This window comes from Cervus canadensis, chromosome 17 (genome assembly GCF_019320065.1).
Source record: "Cervus canadensis isolate Bull #8, Minnesota chromosome 17, ASM1932006v1, whole genome shotgun sequence".
NCBI lineage: Eukaryota > Metazoa > Chordata > Mammalia > Artiodactyla > Cervidae > Cervus > Cervus canadensis.
In genome coordinates this window covers 8,664,370-8,679,180 of record NC_057402.1, presented here as the reverse complement: position 1 = coordinate 8,679,180, position 14,811 = coordinate 8,664,370, and the positions used below count along the sequence as shown (strand labels likewise).

At 44.0% G+C, this 14,811-nt stretch overlaps 1 protein-coding gene and 1 non-coding gene across 2 annotated transcripts in view; both read left to right on the top strand.

Annotated features, from left to right (window-relative positions):
* The window catches only part of AK7 (adenylate kinase 7), a 61,538-nt gene that overhangs the window by 10,890 nt on the left and 35,837 nt on the right, over positions 1-14,811 (top strand). The window contains exons 3-4 of the mRNA XM_043434577.1: positions 2,548-2,656; positions 10,716-10,810. Coding sequence (XP_043290512.1) covers positions 2,548-2,656; positions 10,716-10,810 — 204 coding nt within the window. The remainder of the gene's footprint in view (positions 1-2,547; positions 2,657-10,715; positions 10,811-14,811) is intronic.
* Positions 1,640-1,711, top strand: TRNAC-GCA. Its single transcript has one exon. It is a non-coding gene; the product is annotated as a tRNA-Cys (tRNA).

The window sequence follows — 14,811 nt, the reverse complement described above, 5'->3', positions numbered from 1 at the left end:
ATGCTTCACCTTCTTTCTCTTGAAAGAGATCTAGAACACACTGTGTCAGGAACGCATGGCTTCAATTTCTTCCCATCCCCCAATCTTTCTCATTGTGTCCTTGCTGACTATAGGTAAGTCCCAGGTGTACCAGGACTGTGGTGTACTCTGCTGCTGACAAGGTGAAAATCCATGTTTGTTTGTTTAATTTTTTTTATTTTTACTGTAATGTGCATCTTGTGGGATCTTAGTTCCCTGACCAGGGATTGAACCCAGGCCCTCAGCACTGAAAGTGCAAAGTGCTAACCACTGGCCAGCCAGGGAGTTCCAAAATTCCATGTTTGAATCAGGATTTTCAGAGTATCTTCTCTCTTGCACATTCAGTCCAGAAAAGAAATCGAATGGATGATATTAGGGACTGAATTGTGTCCAAAATAGGTGAAGTCCTAACCCCCCAGGACCTCCGGATGAGACCTTATTTGAACATAGGGTCTTTACAGAAGAAATCGAGTTAGAAGGAGCTCATTTGGGTGGGTCTCTAATCCAGTATGCTCGGCGTCCTTATAAAAAGGGGAAATTTGGACAGAGATATAGGGAGCATTTCGTGTAAAGATGAAGGTAAAGATATGGGTAATGTTTTGATAAGCCAAGGAACACCAAATATTGCCAGGGAAACACCAGAAGCTAGGATGTTGCTGTTGAATTTAACAAGAATGTGACAAACCTAGGCAGTGTATTAAAAAGCAAAGACATCACTTTGCCAACAAAGGTCCATCTAGTCAGAGCTATGGTTTTTCTAGTAGTCATGTATGGATATGAGAGACCACAAAGAAAGTTGAACGTGAGGAATTGATGCTTTCATACTGTTGTGCTGGAGAAGACTCTTGAGAGTTTGTTGGACTGCAAGAAGATCAAACCAGTCAATCCTAAAGGAAATCAACCCTGAATATTTATTAGAAGAACTGATGCTGAAGCTGAAGCTCCCGTACTTTGGCCACCTGATGAGAAGAGCTGAATCATTGGAAAAGCCCCTGATGCTGGGAAAGATTGAGGGCAAAAGTAGACGGGGCGGTGGTGGGGCGGGGTATGGGGGGTGAGTGCAGCAGAGTATGAGATGGTTAGATGGCATCACCAACTCAAGGGGCATGAATCTGAGCAAACTCCTGGAGGCAGTGAAGGACAGGGAAGCCTGGCTTTGCTGCAGTCCAGGGGATCGAAAAGAGTCAGACACAACTTAGCAACTGAACACACACACGCACAACCTCTGATGAAAGGCATGTCCCCTCTTGTGATTCTCCAAAAGAAGTTGTGGTAAAGAGATCAAGTTTGATCTGAAGTGTCCTGCTCTCATGCAACCAATCAAGGATCTATGGGGGAATATCTGATCCCTGAGACAGGAGGAATAGCAACCGGTGTAAATCCTGGTCCTTTTATGGTTGATACCCACCCACGGTATGGTACTACCAAAATGTGCTGGCACCACGCAGCAAGGAATAACTGGTTAAACACAAAGATCATCAAAGTTACTTTCACATCATATAAGAACTTGGTGTTTTTAAACATTAAAATTTTCTCTATTGCGGGGCTTCCCAGGTAGCTCAGCGGTTAAAGAATCTACCTGTTAATGCAGGAGACACGGGTTTGATCCCTGGCCTGGGCTTCCCTGGTAGCTCAGAGGGTAAAGCGTCTGCCTGCAATGCAGGAGACCCAGGTTCGATTCCTGGGTTGGGAAGATCTCCTGGAAAAGGAATTGGCAACCCACTCCAGTACCCTTGCCTGGAAAATCCCATGGACAGAGCACCTTGGTGGGCTGCAGTCCATGGGATTGCAAAGAGTCGGACATAACTGAGCGACTTCACTTTCACTTTCTGGGAAGATCCCACATGCCATGGAGCAACTAAGCCCATCCATCACAACTGCTGAAGCACATGCTCCCTAAAATCCGTGCATGGCCGCTAGAGATTAGCCCCCACTCTCCACAACTGGAGAAAAACCCATGGAGCAATGAAGACCCGGCACAGCCAAAAATAAGCAAAACATTTTTTTAATTCTGTATCTTTAAATACTCCCAGCTGTCAACTGTGATAAGTTACCTTACATTTTGAGACCAGATTTGTTGCATCCTGAGGATTCTGAAATAATCCACATTAATCACTTATCAGCACTTCTGAGTCATTCATGATCTATAACGGCTCAAAGAAACTTGTTCAAAGATTGAGTTCCTTTTAAATGCCTCACACATTTTCTTCCAGCATGCTCTAATTCTTCCCTCCTGAATCAGGGTTTAAACAGTAGGCAGAAATAGTACCTAAGATCTTTATGTAATTTTCTTGTTCATCTGTTCCTGGCTATTTTCATAAACTTTGTTATTTGAAAACTACACACGGAAGAGAGCCAAAATTTCATTTTAAGTTAAAAAAATCCAAAAAAAAAAAAAAATCCTTCTGTGATTTTTTTTTCCTGTGGGACTATCCAGGCAGCATGTCTCATCTGGAAATTGTCACTCCCATCTAAATATTAAGGTGACATTGCTTCTTGCAACAAATTACTGTCAACTTTCTTTTTCAGGGCATCTCTCAAGAAGATCTTCTCTTGCGCCTGCTGGAATGTGATGTTATCATTTATAACATCACTGAGAACCCCCAGCAAGCGGAGGAAGCCATCTGGGCAGTCTCTGGTCAGTGAGATGTACCCTTGATCTCCAGGGGCGGGACTTTCATGCCATATACCTTACCTAAGAGCCATCCCAGGAACACTAGGCAAATTAGAACCATGGAAGAACTGATCTGAAATTTACCTAAAACAGGAAGTGAGATCAAACTAGTGGATATGCCTATGGATAATGTTACAACATACACAGAGACATATGAAAATATTTAAGTGTGTATGTGAGCAAGAATCAATTCATACTGGGAACTCCCTGGAGGTCCAGCGGTTAGGACTGTGTGCTTTCATGGCGAAGGGCCCCAGGTTCAAATCCTTGTTGGGAAACTAAGATCCCCGCAGCTAGGCAGACCAAAAAAAAAAAAAAATTGATTCATGTTGGGCAGCACCAAACTGGAAGTGGTTAGGAGCCCCACTAACAGGAGCTAGGGCCAAGACTGAGAAAACCCAGAGGCAATGCAATTATTTGATTGGCTACAGCTTAAGTATTAGTCACTCAGTCATGCCCGACTCTTTGTGACCCCATAGACTGTGGCCTGCCAGACTCCTCTATCCATGGAATTTTCCAGGCAAGAAATACTGGAGTGGGTAGCCATTCCCTTCTCCAGGGGATCTAACTGATCCAGGGTTCAAACTTGGGTCTCCCACATTGCAGGCCGATTCTTTACCATCTAAGTCACCAGGGAAGAGAAAAGCCAGAAGCATGCAGTTATTTGATTGGCTGCAGCTTAAGCATTTCCCTTATTTGGGAGAGTCTATTGACTATTTGTGATTAGTTTGTTTAGGTTGGGGTTTGCTCATCTAGGCTGCTAAGGTGCTAGGGCCACCTCAGTCTAATGGCTTCCTTGCTAAATTAACTTAGGGACAGGTACTCCTGAAGGAGAGAATTTTTTAAATTGAAGTATAGTTGATGTGGTGGTTTAGTCACTAAGTTGTGTTCAAACTCTTGTGACCCCATGGACTATAGCCTGACAAACTCCTCTGTCCACAAGATTTTCCAGGCAGGAATATTAGAATGGGTTGCCATTCCTTTTCCAGATCTTCCCAACTCAGGGATCGAACCCAGGTCTCCTGCATTGCAGGATTCTTAATTGTCTGAGCCACCAGGGAAGCCAAAATTGATGTACAATATTATAAAAGTGTACAATATTATAAGTCACAATTTTTGAAGGCTATACTCTACTGATTATAAAACGTTGACTGTATTTCCTGTGTTGCACAATATATCCTTATAGCTTATTTTATCCTAATGTTGTTATTGTTTAGTTGCTCAGTCGTGTCTGACTTTTTGTTGACCCTATGGACTGCAGCAGGCCAGGCCTCCCTGTCCCTCACCATCTCCTGAAGTTTGCCCAAGTTTATGTCCATTACATCAGTGATGTCATCCAGCCATCTCACCTTTTCTCCTTCTGCCCTCAATCTTTCCCTGCATCAAGGACTTTTCCAATGAGTCAGCTGTTCGCATCAGATGACGAAAGTACTGGAGCTTCAGATTCAGCATCAGTCCTTCCAATGAGAATTCAGGATTGATTTCCCTTAAGATGGACTCGTTTGATCTCCTTGCTGACTAAGGCTTTCAGGAGTCTTCTCCAGCACCAGAGTTCAAAGGCATCAATGCTTTGGCGCTCTGCCTTCTTCATGGTCCAGCTCTCACAACCGTACATGACTACTGGGAAGACCATAGCCTTGATTATACATAATAATTTGTACCTTTTAATTCCCTACCCTTATCTAGCTCCTCCCCCTTTCCCTTTCCCTACTGGTAACCACTAGTTGTTTCTCTAGTTCTGTGAGTCTCCTTCTTTTTTGTTATATTCCCTAGTTTGTGTATTTTTTAGATTCCACGTATAAGTGATATTAGACAGTATTTGTCCTGCTCTGTCTGACTTATTTTACTCAGCATAGTAAATCTATCCATGTTGTTACAAATGGCAAAATGTCATTCTTTTTTTATAGTTGAGTAGTATTCCAATGTACACACACACAAATATATATCTATTTATATGAATTCTTTTTTATCCCTTCATCTGTTGAAGGGCCTTAGATTGCTTCCATATCTTGGCTATTGTAAATAATGCTGCTGTGAACATGGGGTACATGTATCTTTTTTAATTAGTGCTTTTGTTTTTTCAGATATAGACCCAAGAGTGGAACTGCTGGGTCATATGATAGTTCTATTTTTAGTTTTTTGCGAAACTTCCATATTGTTTTCCACAGCAGCTACACCAGTGTACATTCTTGGCAATAGTGTACAAGGGTTCCCTTTTCTCCACATCCTCACCAGAATTTGTTATTTGTTGTCTTTTTGATAACAGCAATTCTAACAGATGTGAGGTGATATCTTATTGTGGTTTTGATTTGCATTTCCTTCATGATTAGCGATGTTGAGCATCTATTCATGTGTTTGTCGGGCATTTGCATTTCCTCTTTGGAAAAATATCTATCCACTTCTGCCCATTTTAAAAATTGTGCTGTTTGTTTTTTTGATGTTGAGTTGAATGAGCTGTTTATATATGCTGGATATTAATCCCTTATTGTTTTGACCCATTTGCAAATAGTTTCTCCCCAGTAGTACATTGCCTTTTCATTTTGTTAGTGGCTGTGCAAAAGCTTTTAAATTTAATTAGGTCCCATTTGTTTTTCTTTTTATTTCCTTTGCTTTAGGAGACAGATCAAAAAAAAATATTGCTATACTTTATATCAAAAAGTGTTCTGCCTATGTTTTACTCTAGGAGTTTTATGGTTTCCAGGATTACAGTTAGGTCTTTAATCCATTTTGAGTTTATTTTTGCATATGATGTTAGGGAATGTTCTGAGTTCATTCTTTTACATGTAACTGTCCAGTTTTCCCAGCATCACTTATGGAAGAGACTGTCTTTTTCTCCATTGGGTATCCTTGCCTCCTTTGTCGCAGATTGACCTTAAGTGCGTGGGTTTATTTCTGGGCTGTCTAGCCTATTCCACTGGTCTATGTGTTCAAAGAATAGAATAATTTTAATCATTTAAAGAAATGAAAGCTTAATGTTCAAAATTCAACCTTTATTCATTCTATGGACACTGCTCAAGGAGGTGGGGTTGAATGTGTTTTAAATGCTTTGAAAAAGGCAATAAACTCTAAGGAACAGGTGATGTTTAGCAATTGGGTGCTTTGTAATTCATATCCTTATTAAACCCAGAGCAACTGAGCTTATTTGAATTGTCATTCTAGACCAGGAGGACAGCCAAAAAGACACAAGAACCTTACTTTGCAGTATTTTTTACTTTTATGTTAGGTGCTTCCCTGTTGGCTCAGACTGTAAAGAATCTTCCTGCAACGCAGGAGACCCAGGTTCTATCCCTTGGTTGGGAAGATCCCTGGAGGAAGGAATGGCTACCCTCTCCAGTATTCCTGCCTGGAGAATTCCATGGACAGAGGAGCCTGGAGGGCTATAGTCCGTGGGTCACAAAGAGGTGGACACAACTGAAGACTATCACTTACACTTCAATATCTTCATTTTTGGCAGATTAGTCCAGGAGTCAGCAGATTTTTTCTGTAAAAGGCCAGATTTTTGGCTTTTCAAGCCAACTTCTCTGCCACTGTAGCACAAATGCAACCATAGACAAAATGTAAATGAATGAACCGGGTTCCAATAAAACTTAAAAATATATTTATTTATTTGGCTGTTCCAGGTCTTAGTTGCAGCTTGGGGGATCTAGTTCCCCGACCTAAGATCGAACCCAAGCCTCCTGCTTTGGAAGCACGGAGTCTTATCCACTGGACCACTAGGGAAGTTCCATTCAACAAAACTTTATTTACAAAAACAACATAATAAGTACTTTGCCAAACCCTGAATAAGAAGAATAGAAAAACTGTATTTTGGCTTATGTTCAAAGAAATGGAATGAAGCTTCAGGAATATCTGTACCATATTCAGAGAAATAATGATGGGAAAGTACTCTCTCTGGATGTGTGGAAGTCCTCAGGAGCTTAGAATGTTTGATTTCTCATTTATCACTGTGGGCCTAAGTTTCATTCAGATACAAATCAAAAACATGAGCAATGTGTCATATTTCAGAACAGAGCTTTATAATTGCCTACTCCCCACATTTTGTCCCTTTGCAAATATTTCCAGATGACGTATAATTGCACTTTCTAAGATAATTGCACCACCTAAAATAATAATCAGACCTAATGTTTATTGAGTTCTCATTTTGTGCTGGTCTTTGGAAATTGATTTTTTTCTATGTAATATATATTCAGAGTTTTCCTTAAATTTTAATTCTCTTCTGAAATAAAACCTGGGCATATTTCAAAAATTTAAAAACCACAGGAGGATTTAGAAGAAAAAAAAACAATTTCCTGCATTTCTTTCCCATTCCATCCTTACTCCCTCAAAGGAAGCTCATTTAACCCACTTGTTGCTTTTAGTCCACACACACACAAAATGCCTACACTGATGTCCTTTGATTATGAATTTTAGACATTAACTACTGACTTCCTGCTATAACAGATGAGCCTCAGCACCTTGTAGGATCCCCTCACTAATCATCACGGGAACATGGTAGGTTTAATCTCGGGTGGCCTCAGCCTGCAGTGGCTTGGAGCAGGGTTTCAGTTCCCGGCCAGAGATTGAGGTCAGTCGAGGCTATGAGAGCATCTAGTCCTAACCACCAGACCAGGGGTCAGTGATAAGACCCTGGCCCCGTGGCTTTGCAGAAATGAATTCCCATGAAGACGGAGAGTAGTGAAACAAGTAAAATGTTTACTTGGAGGAAAAGAGTACAAGTAAGTGTGGATAGACACGAGTAGACTCAGAGAGGGAGTCTGAGTGCCGTTGGGTATGGGGCCTTTTTCCTGGGTTTCTTTTGGTGAATCATTTTGATTTGCCTGGTGCAGAGTCCATATTCGGTGTATCTCAGGATCCTCCCACATGTGCGTGCATGTCTCTCAGCCAAGATGGAATCCACTGAAGAGGCCTATGGGTAGTGAGCATCACTTACTATGGGGTGGTGCCCCCTCCCTTTCTGACCTCCAAGGAGCCTTTCTGTGCATGCATACTCAGGGAGGTCTCCTGACTTCAAGAATGAGAAATATAGGTGGTCTCTTATCTAGAGTCACTTGGACAGCGAGGTGATCAAACCAAGTCAGTCCTAAAGGAAATCAGTTCAGTTGCTCAGTCGTGTCTGACTCTACGACCCCATGGACTGCAGCACACCAGGTCTCCCTGTCCATCACCAATTCCCGGAGTGTACTCCAACTCATGTCCATTGAGTCGGTGATGCCATCCAAACACCTCATTCTCTGTCATCCCCTTTTCATCCTGCCTTCAATCTTTCCCACCATCAGGGTCTTTTCAAATGAGTCAGCTCTTTGCATCAGGTGGCCAAGGTATTGGAGTTTCACTTTCAGTATCCATTCTTCCAATGAATATTCAGGGCTGATTTCCTTTAGGATGGACTGGTTGAATCTTCTTGCAGTTCAAGGGACTCTCAAGAGTCTTCTCCAACACCACGGTTCAAAAGCATCAATTCTTCAGTGCTCAACTGTCTTTATAGTTGAGCTCTCACATCCATACATGATTACTGGAAAATCAACCCTGAATATTCATTGGAAGGACTGATGCTGAAGCTCCAATACTTTGGCCATCTGATGCAAAGAGTCAATTCATTGGAAAAAGACCCTGATGCTGGGAAAGATTGAAGGCAGGAGGAGAAGGTGGTGACAGAGGATGAGATGTTTGGATGGCATCACTGACTCAATGGATGTGAGTTTGAGCAAACCCAGAGAGATAGTGAAGGACAGGGAGGCCTGGCATGCTGCAGTTCATGGGGTTGCAAAGAGTAGGACATGACAGCAACTGAACAACAACATCGGATCACAGAGAACAATTTCCCAACTCTTTGCCCCGGGGGCCCATCTATCTCCTGCCTCAGGTCCTCAAACTTTGATACCACAATACTTTTCATGGGAAGCTCTTTGGTGGCTGAGCAGTAAAGAATCCGCATGCCAGTTCAGGAGACTCAGAAGACTTGGGTTTGGTCCCGGGTTTGGGAAGATCCACTGGAGGAGGAAATGGCAACCCACTCTGGTATTCTTGCTTGGAAAATCCCATGGACAGAGAAGCCTGGTGGGCTACAGTCCATGGATTGCAAACAGTTGGACACAACAGTGAGTTCCACTCCACTCCTATGCTTAAATGTGTGGAGAGCCCTCGTGGAAAATAACAAACCTTTTGGACACCAAATACTCATGTGTCCAGTCCACCACTATTCTAAATTCCAGTGTCTACATATTGTTCATAATCCAGCATCAGGGTGTTACCAAAACCCTCCACCCACCAGCCCCCCGCCACCACTCATGGGCTGCTCTACCCCAGCCAGGGGCAGTTGGGGAGAAAGGAAAATTACTTCCTTCCACAAGGACTTAAGCTAAATAGTACTGCTTTATGTGAAATCATGAGAGGGCTTGGTCCATTAAAAAAAAAAAATCGAAATAACGCTATTTACAGCAATATGGATGGACCTAGAGAATCTCTTAATACGTGAAGTGAGTTAGAGAAAGACTATATCACTTACATGACATAGGCTTTTTTATAAGCCTAAAAAATGTAAATGAATTTATTTACAAAATAGAAACAGACTCACAGACACAGAAAAGAAACTTACGGTTGTGGATTGGTTGGGGGTAGATAACTTAAGAGTTCAGGGCTAACACGCACACACTGTTCTATATAAACTAGGTGAACAACAAAGGTCTGCTGTATCGCCCAGATCCTGTGACAGTCTCCACGGTCTCCACAGTCACGGGCTTGTAATAACCTGTAATGGAAAAGATTCTGAAAGAAAGAATGTATAGATACAGATTTTGTTTTACTTTTAGTTGCTAAGAGTGTCCAGCTCTTTGCAACCCCATGGACAGTAGCCCGCCAGGCTCTTCTGTCCATGGGATTTCCCAACCAAGACTACTAGAGTGGGTTGCCATTTCCTTCTCCAGGGATCTTCCAGACCAAGGGATCAAACCTGGGTTTCCTGCATCTCCTGCACTGGCAGGCGGATTCTTTACCGCTGAGTCACCAGGGAAGCCATGTAGGTATAGATAGATACAACTGAATCACTTTGCTATACACCTGAAGCTAGCGTAACACTGAAAGTTAGCTATACTTCAATTTTTTTTAAAGATTTAAAAAATACAGAGAGGCCTTGCCTTCTGATTCAGGCCTCCCAGTCCATTCTCCATGAAGCCAGAGGAGAGACAGAGTGGGGACCACAGGCCAGACAACCAGGCTTCTAGGACTGGACTCTGCCCCACGACTTCATTCCATGAATCTGAGCAAATGGGAAGTGTGCTTCCCTTCCCTTATCTATAAAAACAGCTGTTAGCATCTACCTCCTGATGGTAAGAATTCAGTGTATGTGTGTGTTAGTTGCTCAGTCGTGTCTGATTCTTTGCAAGCCCAGGGACTGTAGCCTGCCAGGGGATCTTCCCAACCCACGGATCGAACCCGTTCTCCTGCTTTGAAGGTGGGTTCCTTACCATCTGAGCCACCAGGAATTATTCACTAAAGCCCATGAATTGTTCCCATTCATGCCCTGGTGGCTCAGTCGGTAAAGAATCTGCCTGCAATGCAGGAGACGTGTGTTCCATCCCTGGGTCAGAACGATCCCCTGGAGGAGGAAATGGCAACCCACTCCAGTATTCTTGCCTGGAGAATCCCATGGACAAAGGAACCTGGCGGGTTACAGTCCATGGGGGTCGCAAAGAGTAGGACAACAACTAAGCTACTAAAACACCACCATGTCAGCTATAATTACTAGTATCACGAGCCCTCCTAAAGATGGAAGCACACCGCTGCAGGCCAGGAAATAGAAAGGGGCTGGATTGTGAGCTGGATTGTGAGGAAGTCGGATGGCTGGAGGGAGGTGGCCAGGAGCAGAGACTAGGTGGGGCAGTGAGGCATCAGAGGGGGTGCCCCTGGTGTAAAGTCGCTTCTTGAAAGAGGAGTCAATTCAAGTCCGGCTGGTGATGAAAAGTGCACAGCATTTTAACATGTTCTGCATGCATCCAAGTAACCACTCTGCATTTTGGCCCCACAGCCCTAAATGAAGAAAGCAGCCATTTCGAAAAGCGGAAGGTGTTTATTTTGGTCTCCACAGTGATGACCTGGGCGAGGTCCAAACCCCTGGACCCGGTAAGTAGTGCGCTAGCTTTTCTTTTATGCAGCATTTCGGCCTCCGTACCTTGTCGTTTGCAAGTGGAGAGAGCTTTCTACAGTTTTCAATGTGCTTACACTCCGAAACTCTGCCCCTTAATAAGCCCTCTGCAGTGTTCATGGACGGGGAAGCCTGGCGTGCTGCATGTTAGCCTGGAGTTGCAAACAGTCGAACACGACTGAGCGACTGAACTGAGAATTCATGGGCTCCAAGCCACTCCACTCCAAGGGGCCACGTTGTTTTACAAGCCCCTGAGAAAGAAGAGGAAAATGCTGCCTGTTCAACTATAACAAACCTTATCACTTTTTATTTTAAATGTATTAAAAGCGTACTCTTTTAGACTTACCTATACCTATATTTTTGTCGTGTATATTCCCGTGCATACATTTAAAGGGAAAATATAAGCAAAATACAGTGGTTCTAGTATTCCCCAAACTTCTTCAAACTCAGTTCAGAGGCTTCCCTGATGGTCTAGTGGCTAAGACTCCACACTCCACACCCCCAGGGGTTTGATCCCTGGGGTGGTGCAGTGGTAAAGAATCTACCTGCCAATGCAGGAGACCCAGGAGACGCAGGTTCGATCCCTGGCTAGAGAAGATCCCCTGGAGGAGGAAATGGCAACCGACTCCAGTATTCTTGCCTGGGAAATCCCATGGACAGAGGAGCCTGGCAGGCTACAGTCCGTGGAGTTGGGCTATAGTTGGTGGGGTTGCAGAGACTCAGACACGACTGAGTGACTGAGCACACACTTTTTTATAAGGCTGATATCATCGATTTGTCTGCTGACATCAGATTTCCATCTGCTGCTTTGTCTCCATGGCGCTGTGCCTGTGAACTGCCTTTTCATCCAAGAGCTGAATCACACTATAATCTTTGAAAAGACATCCTAAAAGGCAATTAGACCAACATGCGTAGTACCTAAGTCAGTATAAAGATGATGTGTGCTCAAGGTGACCCCAAGGTGACCCAGGGTCCAAGGAGCACAGCACGGTGGATGCTTCCTGGCTGAGCACATTGTGATAAGCCAGTGATGACAGGACATGTTCCAATTTCAGAGATGTCAAAATGGGGAAGGAAAAAGGCGCATGTTAGACTCAATGGAATGCTTTATTTATAACAAGGACATACTTAAGCATTTATCACACTTCTTGCATCAGAGGTCATTTATCTGTTTAATTCGCTCTCCCTCAGTGGACGCAGAGGTCCTCGAGGGCAGGAACCGGAGGGTTTCTGTCCCTTTCTTGTGAATCTCACTCACCTCCTCCACTTGGTTGCCATCGCCTCAAGGAGCAGGGCTTTCACTTTATTCCTGTTGAAGTTCCAGCCCTCAGAGTGTCTAGTAAAGCGTCCGCTACAAAACAGTCGTTGGTCACTTGACTGGCTGATCATTTCGCTGACCTGATTGATTGTCCTCACTCCTTCAGTTATTAACAAACTCATACAGACTTAAGCAAAATGGGGATTTATTAACTCATAACTGGGTAGTCAGACAATGGCCTTCAGATACAGCTGTATCTAGGGGCTTAAACAGTGCTCAGAACTAACCTACTCTTTCTCTCCCTTCAATTGCTTCTTTTCTCCTCTAGGCTTATTCTTGGTTAAGCTCTCCACTCCTTCTGGCCCCTAGGAGCTCCCAGGCTTATATCTCTAGAGCTTGACTTCTCTTCTCCCTTTAGGCCATGTCCCTCCCCAGATCTGGAATATGCTGTTCTTCCAGGCCTTATGTCACAGGCCTAACCATGAACCAGTCACTGTGACCAGGGGAATGCCGAACACTGATTGACCAGAGCTGGGATCATGTACCCACTTCTAGAGGCAGGAATGATCAGCCTCCTGAACTAAATAGGCCGAGTGGGGAAGAGATGGTTCCTCCAAAGAAAATATGGGGAAGTGGCTCCAGTGTTAGCTTCTGTGTCCCTTTGGCATGTTCCCATCCTCTCACCATGTTTTGTTTTTTTTAAACAATTTTTTGTTGTTCTTCAGTCACCCAGTCATGCCCGACTCTTTGCAACCCCATGGACTGCAGCCTTCCTGTCCCTCACCATCTCCCAGAGCTTGCTCAGACTCATGTCCTCTGAGTCGATGATGCCATCCAGCCATCTCATCCTCTGTCGCCCCCTTCTCGTCTTGCCCTCAATCTTCCCCAGCATCAGGGTCTTTTTCAATGAGTCGGTTCTTTGCATCAGGTGGGCAAAGTATTGGAGCTTCAGTTTCAGCATCCGTCCTTTCAATGGTTATTCAGGATTGATTTCCTTTAGGATTGACTGGTTTGATCTCCTTGCTGTCCAGGGGACTCTCAAGAGTCTTCTCCATCACCACAACTTGAAAGCATAAATTATTCAGCTCTCTCATAAATTATTCAGTCTTCCTTCTGGTCCAGCTCTCACACCCATACATGACCACTGGAGAAACCATGTCTTTGACCATATGGACTCTTGCCAGCTAAGTGCTCTCTGCTTTTCAACATGCTGTCTAGGTTTGTCATAGATTTTCTTCCGAGGAGTAAGCGTCTTTTAATTTCATGGCTGCAGTCACAGTCCACAGTGATTTTCGAGCCCAAGAAAATAAAATCTGCTGCTGTTTCCTCGTTTTCCCCATCTATTTGCCCTGAGGTGGTGGGACCAGGTGCCATGATCTTAGTTTTCTGAATGTTGAGTTTCAAGCCAGCTTCATCATTCTCCTCTTTCACCTTTCTCCTCTTTCATCAAGAGGGTCTTTAGTTCCTCTTTGCTTTCCGCCATTTGAGTGGTATTATCTGCATATCTGAGGTTGTTGATATTTTTCCCGGCACTCTTGATTGTAGCTTGAGCGTCACCCAGCCCGGCATTTCTCATGATGCACTCCGCATATAAGGTAAATAAGCAGGGTGACAATCCACAGCCTTGACATACTCCTTTCTCATTTTGAACCAGTCCATTGTTCCAAGTCCGGTTCTATCCGGTCACATGACCACACCCAACTGCAAGGAAGCCTGGGAGACGCCGTCTAGCTCTGTGCCCAGGAAGTCAGCTGAGTCCAGGCTCCTCTGGGAACGGCTTATCCCTAATGAAGGAAGATGCAGCGTTTGTCCCTCTGGAGATGTTGTCGTGCCTGGATGTGACACCTGAAACTGCTGCTGACAGTCTTCTGTGAGCCTGAAGAGGAAGACCACACCCCGAGGGAGACAAACTTAAAAAGGCATCCAAAGGGCGGAGAAGACGCCCATCACACGACACCTGAAAGCGCTTGATTTGGGGATGTTACTCATGGGAACTAATGCATCCTCGCACTTTTGAGGCCATTTTGAGTTCCAGTTTTTGTTGTTTGTAGCCAAAAACACCTAAACAAATACAAAACTGCATTTAGTTCAGTTCAGTTCAGTTCAGTCGCTCAGTCATGTCCGACTCTCTGCGACTCCATGGACTGCAGCACGCCAGGCCTCCCTGTTCATCACCAACTCCCGAAGCTTACCCAAACTCATGACCATTGAGTGGGTGATGCCATCCAACCATCTCATCCTCTGTCGTCCCCTTCTCCTCCTGCCTTCAATCTTTCCCAACATCAGAGTCTTTTCCAATGAGTCTGCTCTTCCCACCAGGTGGCCAAAATATTGGAGTTTCAGCTTCAACATCAGTCCTTCCAATGAACACCCAGGACTGATCTCCTTTAGGATGGACTGGTTGGATCTCCTTGCACTCCAAGGGACTCTCAAGAGTCTTCTCCAACACCACAGTTCAAAAGTATCAATTCTTCTTCATTCAGCTTTCTTTATGGTACAGTTAAGATAGTTTTAATACAAAAGGATAAGTAGAATAGAATATTTTCATTTGTAAATATTATACAATTTCAATAAGTTGGAGAATCTTAATATACCCAGGTTTTATCCATAGTATCTGTTTTAGAAGCATGGGGACTTCCTCAGTGGTCCAGCAGTTCAGACTCCATCTTCCAGTGCAGAGGGCACACGTTTGATCCCTGGTTGCAGAACTAAGGTCCCACA